This window comes from Quercus robur, chromosome 4 (genome assembly GCF_932294415.1).
Source record: "Quercus robur chromosome 4, dhQueRobu3.1, whole genome shotgun sequence".
In the NCBI taxonomy this organism is placed as follows: Eukaryota; Viridiplantae; Streptophyta; class Magnoliopsida; order Fagales; family Fagaceae; genus Quercus; species Quercus robur.
Window position 1 is genome coordinate 48,835,655 of NC_065537.1, and position 14,917 is coordinate 48,850,571.

At 32.1% G+C, this 14,917-nt stretch overlaps 1 protein-coding gene across 2 annotated transcripts; it reads left to right on the top strand.

The window, feature by feature from the left end:
• Positions 1–1,757: 1,757 nt before the first annotated feature.
• On the top strand, positions 1,758–11,279 carry LOC126722655 (uncharacterized). 2 transcript variants are annotated; one of them, XM_050425797.1, is made up of 14 exons: positions 1,758–2,045; positions 5,568–5,607; positions 6,449–6,561; positions 6,636–6,758; positions 6,856–7,028; positions 7,197–7,272; positions 8,223–8,309; positions 8,944–9,024; positions 9,111–9,143; positions 9,674–9,727; positions 9,836–9,877; positions 10,534–10,612; positions 10,699–10,769; positions 10,853–11,279. In XM_050425797.1, the coding sequence occupies exons 1-14, from the start codon at positions 1,818–1,820 to the stop codon at positions 10,955–10,957; spliced, it is 1,305 nt and encodes a 434-aa protein (XP_050281754.1). In that variant the 5' UTR covers positions 1,758–1,817; the 3' UTR covers positions 10,958–11,279. The 2 variants fall into 2 exon arrangements, with proteins under 2 accessions (XP_050281754.1, XP_050281753.1); XM_050425796.1 differs by having other exon boundaries at positions 1,765–2,045; positions 5,568–5,679.
• The last annotated feature ends 3,638 nt before the right edge of the window (positions 11,280–14,917 follow it).

The following is a 14,917-nucleotide window of genomic DNA, read 5'->3' on the forward strand; positions in this document are numbered from 1 at the left end:
ACACGTTGAAAGAACAAATATAAAAGAAAAAAAAGGGAAATTTCAATTACAACTGTACATGATTACCTTTGAAAATTGTGAATGACATTAATGCTTTCTCTGTACGATGCTATTAGCAGTACATTAATGATATTGTCAAGATCATCAAGTGAATTTACAAATTTGATTTTTCTGTATTTTTTTTTCAGCTATACTTGCCTGGAATCAGTCTACAGGATTTGTATATGCTTACTATGTGCTTCGTACAATACCTTATATTCTAAGTCAAGGAAGTATTTTCTGCATTGCTATTGCTTATTCGGTAAGAGTTATTCCTCAATGATTGATAATCATGAATAGGGAATAATGGGGGTCTCATTTTCCCATCTTTTGCAGGCGGATGTTGTTGAAGAGAATAAGAGGGCAGCAGCTTTTAGTTGGATAACAGCCCTTTCTGCTGCTTCGCATGTCTTGGGAAATCTTCTGGCACTTCTCCCAGAAAAGTACAATTTTCCTGTATGTTGCTGCTTTAAATTCAACATTAGCCACACGGCTTTAATTCTGTCAAATTTCCCTCTTGTCAAATCATTTTACCAATTCAGCCTTTTGTTTCAGGTTTCAATAGCTCTCTTGATCTTTTGTCCAGTTTATATGCAACTCTTTCTGGTTGAGACGGTTAAGCTGGCTCCAAAGAGGGACCAAGATTCAGCTTGGTTGACTACGCCAATTAAAATTATCCAGAAACAATACAAATCAATGAAAGATGCTGCTACAATAGTTATGAGCAGGTAATTTTGTCTATAATCAAGACAGCTTAAAATATTCTCATCTTGCATTACGTAAATACCATATCTGAAATCTCTTAGGCAGTCTTTGCAACCAAACCTTTATTGCTGCAAAACATTATATGTAAATTTTCTTTGTTTGGCTAAAAGTGCTTCATTTTTCTTTTACAGTCCGACATTAAGGGGCATTTCTCTGGTTTCTTTCTTCTTTGAGTTGGGAAAGTCTGGCATCAACTGTGTCTTAATGGTATGTTTCCTATTAGTTTGTCATTATAACAAGCAAATAGATGGTTGCATGTTGCAATTTCCTCTTGGTGCCATCATATAACATCAGATATTTCAAAAATATATATAAATTTATTTTTTTACTTTTTGACAAACGACATTCAGCCATTCCAGAGTAGTTTCAGTCAGAATCTTTAAAGCAATTATTTGAAAAAAAAACCTTGTATGCAACAGAAAGCTTTTGTGAGGCTTATTGTTGCCACCAATCTAAATTTGGCCAAAATCCGATTGTCATTATAAATCAGTAATTGGCACATTGTGTGATTTGGGGTTGAAAAGCGGAGGAGAAATCAAAGAAAAGGGAGAAAGGGGAAATGCCCTGTAAATGTACCTTGTAGGAGTAGGATTTGTTTGCAATGTGCTTACTCCAAAAATAGATAAAAATAATTTTGATTATAATATAATGCTAAGATGTCCAATTTTAAAGGAAATATTTCATAGAACTTATAGAAATAGAATGTGGAAGGACTAGGAGAAAGAGAAATTGGTAGGGACTTAAGACATGAAGCAGGTGACACTAGACTCTAGAGAGCTCTATTCAGGGGAGTTTGAATCAGAGGAGTTTGAAACAGGAGACACAAGATCATCCACTTTTTCACCTTATAAATACTTCCCATCATTGCCAACACACCAACCAGTCAAAAATCTCAATTTCACTGCACCAACCAGTCCCACCTTCCCTTCTTAATTTCCTTCTCTAACTCTCTAAATTCCCACATCGAATTTTTCTCCTTCTATATATGTATAAAATAAATTTTCTACTACACCATGTTGTCAAACAAGGTTCTTGCAAAACGAGAAGACATTAGTAGTAGTAGCAGCAGTAGTGACATGGAAGGAATGAAGCTCCTGCTTCACTTGCTACCACCACTCTGTGTTCATTGGATCGCTGAGGAAATGACTGTTACTGTTCTTGTTGATGTTATTACTAATGCTCTATGTCCAGGAGACTCAACCTGTACAGAAGCTATTTATCTTAATGGTCTTCAACAAACGGTATGTAACAAATTCTGTCTTTTTTGTTTTTTTGGTTCTTGGATGGACTTTGTTGGGTTTAGCTAGCTCCTGAGAAAAAAAAAAATGGAGGAAAAATGAGCCATGTTTAGTTGTGTTATATCTGTTTAAAAAATTATGGTTGTCGAATTTGGCGCTTTCTTGTTCTTTGTGACATGTTTGAGTCTTGCTTTTTTTTTTTTTTAGACACCAAGACACTGAAACTCAAAAAAGAGTTGAAAATTTTCTTTTCTGTATTTTCTCGGAAACCAAACGGGGTGCCTGCATGATGATCTGCTGACCTAGTTCTTGATTTTTTTTTTTTTTTTTTTTTTGGTTTGGTGGACATGATTTGGAGTTGATCATACGAGTACTGTTTAAAATGGCCCATTTTTTCTTGCATTTAATTTTATTTTATGTATTTTATGCTCAAAGAATCAAATCAAGTTCATAATTCTCCGTTCTCTCATTGTTTGTTAGAATTTTCATCGACACCAAACAGCCCCAACTTAATTATGGTCCCAAAAGAAATAAAAGAATTTTAGAAAAAGGGGCCTCGCATGTTGTCCATCATATTCCTTGAATTTATCATTGATGGTAATACTTTTTTATCCTTAAAGTTTCAAGGATTTTGAGATGGTTAAACTTAGACATTGATTTTTTCAGAAAAACACTGTCAATGTCAACTTTCCTTTTTCCGCTTTCAGAGATGAAATACTGGTTGGAGAACTTTAATAACTTGATTTGGAATCTACGTAAACAATTAATTGCAAATGGATGAAAATGATCCACAAAACTTGTTAGGTTATTATTCATTATTGGTTCTTATTCTACTTTCCCTTCGAGAAATAAAAATGATGATATTTATGAGCTACAGGAATCTTTTTTATTTTTAGTTTTTTTAGAATCTAATTGCACAAAAATCATGTCGTACTCTACATTAAAAAAATTCAATTATCCACTTATTAATGGGTTAAGAGTGCGTTTAGCACTGATTATTTTTGTCAATTTATTTTACTATACAGCTTATTTTTTATACTATTTATGGGTTTTACTGTACTTTTTGTTATTATTTATGAGTCACACGGTATTATTTCAACTAACTTTTATCTACATTATTTTCGGCAAAAAGTTTTTAATTTCAACTAAATAACATGTTCCTAAGCAGATTAGTCAGTCTAAATAAAATGATTACTTTGTCAATTTCCACGTATAGAAATTAGAAGCTTCTTATAGTAAATTAATTAACAATATAATAGTATTATTATTATATACGCTTATCTTTTTCTTTTAATTAAGGTTACGATTCAATTAGAATCTCTAACTCATGGTCATGGGTCAGTGGCGGAGTCAGAATTTTAGTTTAGGGGGGGCAAGATTAAAAGATAGTATTAAAAAAAATTAATACATTAATCGATTATAGTAACAAAATAAATAAACAATTGTAAACAAATTTAATAAAAAGTAAATGTTGCATATTGTTAAAAAAAAATAATAATAAATGGCATTTCACTGTTTATTTATGGGACAAGTAATTTATGAGATATGAACAAGAAAGACAAATGCCATGAATAATGTAATAGGTAAAAAATAAGGGATATGCTATGTATACAACAAAAAAAAAAAAAAAAAAAAAAAAAAAAAAAAAAAAAAGCTAATTTTAGTGGTAAGTTCAAATTAAAACCAATTACATCTTACACATATAATTTGTTATAAAAATATTTTAAATATAGCACTTATTTATATTTTTATCTTTTTTTTTTTTTTTTTTTTTTAGGAAAACTTTTTTCCTTACTTTCCGGTTTGCTTCTTTAAGGGTGGAGTGGACCAGCTTTTTCTCTTTTTCATGTCAAAAGGGTGGGTCAAAGTGTCAAGCACCTTAAATAAACAATGTAATGCCCCCCTACAAAACTAGTAGTTTGGGGAATTTTTTTACAAAGTCGGGGGGGGGGGGGGGGAATTGCCCCCCTCGCCCCATGCTGGCTCCGCCAGTGTCATGGGTTATGCATGGTATATACAAAGTTAGTAAAATATCATCTTTCATACAAACAATATATGATACCTATGGCTCCTTTCATAAATAGACCATCAAGGTTGATGGATCAGCAAAACTCAAGTAATAAATTTACAAAGTAGTAAAAATAGAGATTCTAAAAATATATCTATATATATATATATATATATATATTTACAAGGGTAAGTGGCATTAATTAATTATACGTTACGCAATTGATCTCTCCTATCATCACCTACACTCCCAAAATTATAAGTGAGAGTGAAGGTAGGATATGATAGGTAATTAAGTAAGTTGGCAAAATAAAGGAAATATGCTTATATGATTTTGATTTGGAAATGTCTTTAATTTTGAGCTCTGTAATTGTAAATTATGTAATGGCACTGTAATTGTTCCTTGTAAGCAATGTATACATCTTTTAATTTCGGGTGTGGGTCGTAGGGATGCCATATTCATGATATGCTTTAAAAAAAATGATTTGTTATTATTGGCCTCCTGAATTTTAATTTATTTTGTAATATTCATCTTTTGTGTGTATATATATATATATATATATATATATAAAAGAAGAAGAAAGAAAATAACCTTAAAAAGTGGGAGTAATTATTGTTGTGGTTGTAGACTTGTAAGTACCTTCATCAATTAATGTGACCATGTTGTGTACCAATATATAAAAAGACAAGTAACCATCATAAAAAATATAATATAGAATAAAAAAAATAAAAATAAAAAAAGAAGAAGAAGAAGAAGAAGACAAGTAACCAGGGTCCCCCTCCTTCTAGGCTAGCTTTACTCTTACCCTCTCAGTCTCACATTAGTATTTTTATTTTTATAATTTGGTTTTTGAAATATAGACAAGCGGCACACTTATCAAGAACACTTAAGAGGGACAACTTATGGTCCTTCAAACTGTTCTCAGCTCAACTTTAACTTGAAAGGTCGCATGCTATTATACTATAGGCCTTCATGTGATACCCTTTCTCATCATCGTGTGGCTTTACGACATGTAGTTTCCTTCAATAACCATGGAGTCACAAAATTTTTCAAGGATAGTTAATAATGGGTTCAAAGAAGAATCAATTACAACTTAACAATTCAATAGTTCTGAAATTTATTATGAAATATTGTGTATAATACTTGTCAGTTCCTGTTAATTGTGCCTTTAGGGCAATTGTTAACAAACTATTTTATGAAAGTTTTGATATAACTTTTATGAGAAATAGAAAAAACTGTCAAAAAATATATATATATATATATTTTTTTTTTTTTCCATAAATTTTTTCTTAAAATGATTCACCAACAAATGCCCTTAGCCATTAGGGCATCCGTTAACATTTTCCATACTTGTTTTACTTTATGCTCTTCAATTAAATTTCAATTATTTGATTGCATTGAGCATGAGTCAGAAATCAGTTTCTTGTTAAAATGAGATGCAGAAGAAGACTGGGAAAGACAACATGGAGAACTTTCTTTAAATTAAGGTTTGACATATATATTTTAAATGAATGCAGGTGGTTGGAATTTTCAAAATGGTGGTGCTTCCACTGTTAGGTCAGCTTTCAGATGAGCATGGGCGTAAACCAATGCTCCTTCTTATTATATCCACATCTATATTCCCTTTTGGTATGTTTCATTTAAATAACCTACTTGATTATGTGAAGTAATATGTACAACACTGTTAGATATTTACTTCTGAACTTTGAGAATTAAGGATATGAAACCCCAAATATGTATCGCACTATGTGTGTGCATTAGCTGTTTCACAATTATGGTTTTTTTTAATTAACATTTTAGAAAAAATTTAATGTGAAATGTGATTCAGTCTAAGAAATTTACAAATGCTTTTGAAGACAGTGGATGAGATACTATAGACCATGTGCATTTCAAAAGATTAATGGTTTAGCATTCAAGCCTATAAATCATTTCTAAGGCACGAATTTGGCTTCAGGCTAAACGAATTTGACAGACTCTGGACGAGAACCTTTTTTAAAAAAAAAACAAAAAAAGGGTAAAAGGTGATATTTTTTGTTTATGGTGGATATATATCTGAAAAACACAAAATTTTGAATTCCAGCTGATTCTGATTGAATGGCTACAGATGCCGCTATTCATCTGAAACTGATCTAAAGTAAGATAAGCACACTAAATGATGTATGAAAGATGAGAGACAAAGAAAAGTTAAATGTAATTATAGTTCAACTATACATTTTGAAAGAATAAATTTATTAGGAAAAAAAAAAGGAAATTCCATTACAACTATACATGATTACCTTCTAAAATTTTGAATGACATTAATAATTTCTTTGTATGATGCTACTAGCATTACATCAATGATACTGTCAAGATCATCAAGTGAATTTACAAATTTGATTTTTCTGTATTCTATTTTCAGCTGTACTTGCCTGGAATCAGTCTAAAGGATTTGTATATGCTTACTATGTTCTTCGTACCATATCTTATATTCTAAGTCAAGGGAGTATTTTCTGCATTTCCGTTGCTTATGCGGTAAGACTTGTTCCTCGATGATTAATGATCATGAATAGGGAATATTGGGGGTCACATATTCCCTTCCTTTGTAGGCGGATGTTATTGAAGAGAATAAGAGGGCAGCAGCTTTTAGTTGGATAACAGGCCTTTATTCAGCTTCGCATGTCTTGGGAAATCTTCTGGCACTTTTTCTCCCGGAAAAGTACATTTTTCCGGTATGTTGCTGCTCTAAATTCAGCATTAGCCATACAGCCTCAATTCTGTCATCTTTTTCTGTAAAATCATTTTTACCAATTCAGCCTTTTGTTTCAGGTTTCAATAGCTCTCTTGATCTTATCTCCGATTTATATTCAAATCTTTCTGGTTGAGACAGTTAAGCTGGCTCCAAAGAGGGACCAAGATTCAGCTTGCTTAGCTAAGACAATTAAAATTATCCAGAAACGATACAAATCAATGAAAGATGCTGCTAGATTAGTTATGAGCAGGTAATTTTGTCTATAATCAAGACAGCTTAAAATATCCCCATCCTGCATTACGTAAAAACCATATCTGGAATCTCTTAGGCAGTCTGAGCATCCAAACCTTTATACCTGCAAAACATTATACATAAATTGTCTTTGTCTGGCTAAAAGTGCTTTGTTTTTATTTTACAGTCCGACTTTAAGGGGCATTTCTCTGGTTTCTTTCTTCTATGAATTGGGAATGTCTGGCATCACCTACGTCTTGATGGTATGTTTCCTATTAATTTATCATTTTCACAAGCAAATAGACGGTTGCATGCTGGCAATTTCCTCTTGGTACCATCATACAGCATCAGATATTTTAAATATATATATATATATATATATTTATATAATTTTCTTTCCGTTTTTCCATAATCATTTTTTTCTTTTTGACAAACGACATATTCTTTCAGCCTTTTCAGAATAGTTTCAGTCAGAATCTTTAAAGCAAATATTTTGAAAGAAAATCTTGAATAGAACTGAAAGCTTTTGTGATGCTTATTGTTGCTACCAATCTTAGTTTGGCCAAAATCCAACTGTCATTATAAATCAGTAATTGGCACATTGTGTGATTTGGGGTTGAAAAAGAGGAGGAGAAAATAAAGAAAAGGGAGTAGGGGAAATGCCCAGTAAACGTACCTTATTGGGGTAGGATTTGTATGCAATGTGCTCACCCGGAAAATATATAAAAATAATTTTGCTTATTATATACAGCCAAAGATGTCCAGTCTTGAAGGAAATATTTTAAAGACCTTATACAAATAGAATGTGGAAGGACTTGGAGAAAGAGAAATTGGTAGAGACTTAGACATGAAGCAGGGGACCCTATAAAGCTTTATTCAGGGGAGTATGAATCAGAGGAGTCATGAATTAGTTGGTTAGCAGTTGTCATTGGCAAACAGATCAAGCACATGTCCTGAACCCACCAAAGTAATGGGAGAAATTTTGCACAGAAACTCGTGCAGAAAAAGAAAAGGTGTGAGAGCTTCAGACTTCCTAGAGACTACAAAGCCAAAGGCTTTCTTAATCAACAGTTTAGGATAAGATAGTGCTAGATTTATCATCTCATAAGATAATTGCAACTAAACCAATCCGTGAAGTTGAGTAATGAAAATTTATGAAACAATGTTTTTGTTTTGATTCAATGAATTGATGGTTATGCTACTACCTGTGCAGTACTATCTGAAGGCCGCTTTTGGTTTCAACAAAAATCAGTTATCAGAAATTCTGTTGCTCGTGGGAGTAGGTTCAATTGTTACACAGGTGAAGTATATTATGGATCTAAAGTTTCCTTGTATTTACTTATAAGAGTTTGATATACCTTTATACTGAAGATTGTGAATTGTTCTCATCTTTTGCCATCAATCAAGGCAGCATATCAATACTTACTAGTATGTTATTAACTTTATCTGCTTGGTATATGCCAGAGTTTTCCTTATAAATCCTCTGCTTTGTTGCTCAGAAGTTATCGAAAGAATAATTCTTCCAGTTGGTGTTGTAATGGTTGATAATCTGTCTTCTCAACTAGAAAACAATGCAAAGGCATTGTGATTATAGAAATGAAACTATTCTTAGGGTCATATTCTGTTTAATTGTCTTCCCTTAATGAGCACATTGTTTGTCGTATGAAAATTTTGACAATTAAAAAGTTTATTTTATGAGTTCTGGAATTGAGAGTACTGTACCTTTTAGTACTCGATTCCTAATTGCTTATAATCCTTTCAAAGTCTTCGGAGTTGAGAGTACTGTTCAGTGCTCATACTATCAGCATGAACGAAACCTCTTTTGTCAAAAATATTCCATATGATGATTGTGTTGAGCTTCTTGTTTTCTTTTATGAAAATTTTAAATTCCTTCAGAAATGCTCTTCCTATAACATGTTGGTTTGTGGTTCCAGATGTTGGTGCTTCCATTAATAAATCCATTGGTTGGAGAGAAAGTGATATTGTGCATAGGTTTACTTGCATCAATAGCTTATGTAAGTCTCTTATAACCATTTCTTTTAATCCTTCCAGCACAAATTACAAAATAAAATAAAAACTAATGATTCTTTTTGCTGTGTAGGCATTATTCAATGGCCTTGCATGGGCGGCATGGGTATGTACATACTTTATGAATGCGTTATTAAATTCTATGCTAAAGGAAAATTTTCTGACACATAAACACTTGAGTTGGCTTGCAAGCAAATATTTAGCCTTAAATGATTTTTGGACATATCGATGTTATTTCTATTTTCTTACATGAATCATGTTTAGATACGTAATTTGTAGTTTGAAAATTTTAAATTTTGGAAACAAATTTGTAAAACGTATTACATGAGGAATATAAAAATACTTTATGCTCTAAGAGTTTCATGTGCACGTAGGGAACTTGAGTGCTTCTTTTATGAAAGAATCTGTGGTTCAAAAAGCACTAGTGACATTGATCAGAAACTTTTCTTTCTTTTCTTTTTTATTTAGGCTATTTTGAATTTTTTAATTTCCATTCCTCATATGGAGTTATAAATTCGATCATGTGTTAATCATGGCTTTGTGAAAGTAAAACTAAAGTTTCCTAGTTCTGTTTATTACTTTTCAACTGTGGATACATTTCTCAGTCAGTAACAATGCAACATTGCCACAATGCAGGTACCATATATGAGTGCCACATTTAAAGTTGTAGTCGTCTTTGTAAGCCCTGCTGTAAGTATTGGAATCATAAATTTTTTCATAAAATAATATTCAATGTGGTTATTCAGTTCACTTTTAATTCTAATGGTGTTTCAATTTTTCCTGTCAAATTATATCCAGACTTATGCAATTATTTCAAGAGCATCGAGCTCAAAAAATCAGGTTTGGAAAATACATGTGATCCCATTACCTACAGTTCTGCATTCCATAGTTCTTAATATTCTTTCTAGCAACCAAAAATAATAATAATCTTCTACTCTTACTGTCAATACAAGGAAAGTCCTGGTTTCTCTATTTTCACCTTTCGGTATTATTATACATTGGGAGAGGCTGTTGAATTTGATAAAGTTGTTTGAGTAAAGCTAATGCATCTCATAAGTTACACTACTCATCTAGAACTGGCTGTTTTCTACTTCTTTAGATTAAACTTTGAACTCAATTAAAAAAAATGAGGCAGGTTCATCAACATGTGTTCAGAATGAATCAGATCAGCATGTGTCCAGTAGTGAGTTTTCAGTTTAAAATGGTGGCTTTCTATGAAAATTGGTCCAATTATTTTTATCTTTTGTTCAGTTATCTATGGTTATCAGATGCTTTATGCCACGAAAATTGCTACTTTTACACCTGAAATTGCTGCATTCACTTAACTGATGGAGAATTTCAGGAGTATGCCAAACAAAAAAGAAATAAATGTAGACATAGGGTTCTCCCGCATCACAATAACTTGTTTTGTGTTGAGTTAGTTCTTGAGCTAAATACAGTACAAAGCACATGACCGTGGTCATTCCATTGACATGTATGTTCGATTGTTTGTGCAGGGAAAAGCACAAGGATTTGTGGCTGGTGTGGAATCAATAGCAAGTTTGTTATCACCGCTCGTAATGAGTCCATTGACTTGTGAGTAGACTAACCCATCATTTTTTTTTAGTTGAATGTTAGAATCAATTCATATGTATTGCTAACAAGCTAAATTTTTATCTCAGCATGGTTCATATCTAGCAGTGCACCTTTCAACTGCAAAGGTTTCAGTATTGTATGTGCATCTGTATGCATGGTAAGCACATACTCCCCATTCTCTCTCTCTCTCTCTCTCTCTCTCTCTCTCTCTTAACCAACTCTGCATCTTATTCTCCTCAGATGATTTCATTATGTTATGCTTGCCTGCTTAAACCTGGGGTACCTTCAACTTCAAGCAGTGATTCAGAGGATGACATTGAAGCACCATTGCTAAGTGAGAGTTGATTGTTTGTCCCGAGTAATTTAAAATATTTTTTCTATGCTGGCTGATGTAAATATTTGGGATCCCTTGCATAGGGCAATGTAATTGTATTAGTGCAAACAAGCTTCCAATGTGTTTATCCCTCAGAATGTTCTCTTAAACTTTATGTGCTGCAGAGGATAACATTGAAGCTTCACCTCCAAGTGTTATAGTTCATTGTTGTATTTCCCAAGCACTTTGTAATAGCTTTTATAGGCAGTGATGTATATATGCATCCCTTTGGTAGAGTAAGAATGTAATTATATTGATACATATAAATTTTGACCATGCATTTTACCTCAAAAAGTTGTTCTCTTCTCTTCAACATTTGCGTGTGTAAATGAATATGTAAACTTTAATTCAAACACTATAACTGAACAAGCAGCACTGCTGAATACTAGCCTAAAAGATAACAAACAACAATGTGTACATGACTCAAATACAACAGGAGTTGTTTACCTGGGGTGGAGGGGATTATATTTGGTGTAACTTTAAATAATGTTACACCACTTAATATTTTTTAATTGGATCCAAATTTTGACAAATGCATTGTTAAATTATATTATTTTCATACATTCTCCATGTTTGCAAAATTTTAAGATAATCAAAGATCAATAGTCACATATCAATCAGTTGTTTAAATTCAAATTTTTGTCATTTAAAATAATGCATAAAAAATGAGTTTTTGATCAAACAATAAATAATATCCAATTAGCATTAAATTTACATGCATATTAAAAAAAATATAAAATATGTAATATATTAGAAGGATTTTCAAAATATGAATTCAATAACAAGTTATTAGATGGTATAACATTACTTAGAGTTACACTAGATGTAACTTACCCAATCCTCTCTCTCTCTCTCTCTCTAAAATATAATAAAATATAGTCCTAGATTTTAAAAAAGTTTCAATTAAAAACTCAAATTTTAAATTTATATAAATTTGCCCATTCAAAGACTTCATGTAAATATCAAGTGGAATGTTAGTACAAACTAATCCACAAAATAATAGAACTCTTATTAAATTGTATTTTTCTATTAGAATTTTTTTGTTGTTTTAAAGTAGTTTTAGTGTTTGTATTGTTAGGACATATGTGATTTAATGTTAGGAACATATGTCACTATTTTATGTAATTGGCTAATCCTTTGACAAAACGCACTTTACTTGTAATTGGGTAGATCTATGATATATTTAATACTTCAAGGAACAAGAGTTCAAGTCTAGTATTGAAGCCATGCAAATCTGTCAAAGAAACAAGTAAAGATGTGCTGATTTTTTAAAGCTGGATAGCTGCTTGACACCTCTCAACAGCTAGGCTATCTATCGAGCTCTATAGCTTCTTTTTATCGCAATCCCGATACCTCTCGATAGCTAGGTCGATCGATCGAGCAACTTTTTTTCCCTTCGATAGCTCCTCGATAGCTCACAACAGATAGGCTTGACACCTCCTTGACACCTCCTTGACACCTCTCGATCAATCAAGCAACAGGCTCGATAGATAGCTATCTATTGAGGTATCTATCGAAAATTACGAAATTCATATTTATGGATCTGATTTTAGGCCTATACTTATGTATTTGTGTAGGGTTTCTTTTCTCATAACCCTAGACATATATAAGACTTATTTTAGAGGCCGTCACATAAGAGAATACAAGGAGAACACATGCAAAAAGTGATCGATGCCTTATTCTCTCCGAAAGAAGCTACTGCGTCTTTGTGCCTTAGGATTTTGTAACCAAGTGCTTCGTGATCTTTATTGTTGATGAAATGAAAAACTTTGCAACCAACATATTCTTCAAGTTGGTGTGTTAATCACGTATTAGGAGCCGTACATCTTTGATTAGTTACGTATTGGGATTCATGCAAAAATGGTGGCGTTCATATATTGAAGAGTTCAAAGATTCTAAAGCGGTAGAAGGTTTCTACTGTAAATTCATCTACGGGGATTGTAGAGTCTAGGGATAAAGGTTTTGTACTAGATTTGAAACTTCTCTTTACTATAGTGGATTGCTTTTCGGGAAGATTTCCCCCCAGGTTTTTTACTGTGAAACTAGTTTGTTTCATTGGTTTTCTTGGGTTATCATATATTGTCTTATTTACTTTTCCGCTACATGATATTGATGTTTGTTTATTTTAACAAGTTTTATTCATAATAAATCTAATTAACAACTTGGGTTTAAAATTTGTTAATTCTATCAACCGGGGTCTAAATTTCCCAACAATTTGGTTTGCGTCCGCGTTTCAGGCTTTTTTTTTTTCATTTTTTTATTTTTTAACCAGCGCCTATTGCACTGTTCATGAGTCATAAACAGTGCAAATAGGCATGTGAACAGTAATTTTAAAAGTGAACAGTAACCAAAAAATTATTTTTTATTGTTTTCAATTTTTAGTTTTCAGTTTTCAGCAAAACAAGCGGTATCCAAACGCATACTTAGTGTGAAATTACCATATGCAATTCACATGGATTTGACATGAAGTTTTAAATACAGTTTATGTGAATTTGTTACTTTTAATTAGTAGTGACTCACTTCACTTTGAGACGGATTTGGGTTTGAAAAATGGGTTCGAGTCTTTGTGGCTTGAGTTGTTGTATTTAATATACGATGTTGATCAGTTCAGTAGTGATTAGGAAGACTTCATTATCAAGACTGAGATCCTCGGGTATATGCCTAAACAAAATAGGATGTCTACAATTACTTTTCTTTTCAACTATGTCGCTTCACTGTTTTGAAACCCGGACTGGACCGAGAGGTCTGACCAGGAAAACCTGAAACCGGGATGAAAACCGATTTTTTGAGTATAGAGAACTGGAATTATTGTTAATTCCATGAACCCCTTAAACCGAGGTTGGACCACACGGTTCATGTAGAACCGATGGCATGAACCGTGCGATCAACCCCGGTTCATTTTCTTTTATAAAAACAACTTAACACAATTCTATTCTACTTAATCAAATTATCTATCTCTTACAAGGAATATAAAAAAAAAAAAAAAAAAATTATAATTAAAATCCTTCAAAGATATTCAACCTTACTTTAAAAATTAATCATAAATTTTAATGTTTTCATGGTTATTATTTTATTTTATTGACTTTCTTATTTAATTATTAAATATATTCTTGAAAATCATTAAATTTCCCTCACATATATAGATATATTAATCAATTTTGCTAGTTTTATAAATTTAATATCTATATTTATGCTTTAATTAATTATTAAATTAATTATGATGTCATCACGGTTCAACCTTGGTTCAACCTCAAAAATCTTGAACCTCTTCCTTTTGCAGTTCAATAAACGGTCCGGGTTTCAAAACCATGCGTTGCTTCTAAGAATGAAAGTTAAAAACTGAATAGGACAATCCATTTTTTTGGACATATATATCTAAGAGTCTACCTATACACGGTTCTCTCACACAAAAACATACAATGGGCCATTAGGATACGACACAACATGTCGTTTGCTAACCCAAAGGCCACAAGATGTGAAACGGGGGTGGCGTGCAAGCAAGTGGAGGGGTAGTCTCTACTCTAGGAGGATTTGCAAAATGGACAAGAGGACCGTAGCGCAAGTAATTTTTATTTTATTTTGGAAATAATTATAATATGCTGCTAATTTGACAGTTTGAATCATTTCCTTTTTATACCTCTAAGCATTTTATACATGAAAAAATGCCAATTCAGAAAAGGCGCTTGGCAAGTAAAATTCAACTAATCAAATGAATTTTTTGTTTAATAATACACTTAAATCTATCTAAACTTCTTAAGTTCAAAACTGATGGTATGAAATTTAATCCATTGTACCGAAATTTATATTTCTAAAATTTGAATATTATTTGAGGGTGGAATAGTCCGGTAAAATGTTAGGATTCTACTTCCTTTTATTAAAATATCATGAAGATTATCTTATCATTATTAAAAAAAGTTTATAGACAACTATTT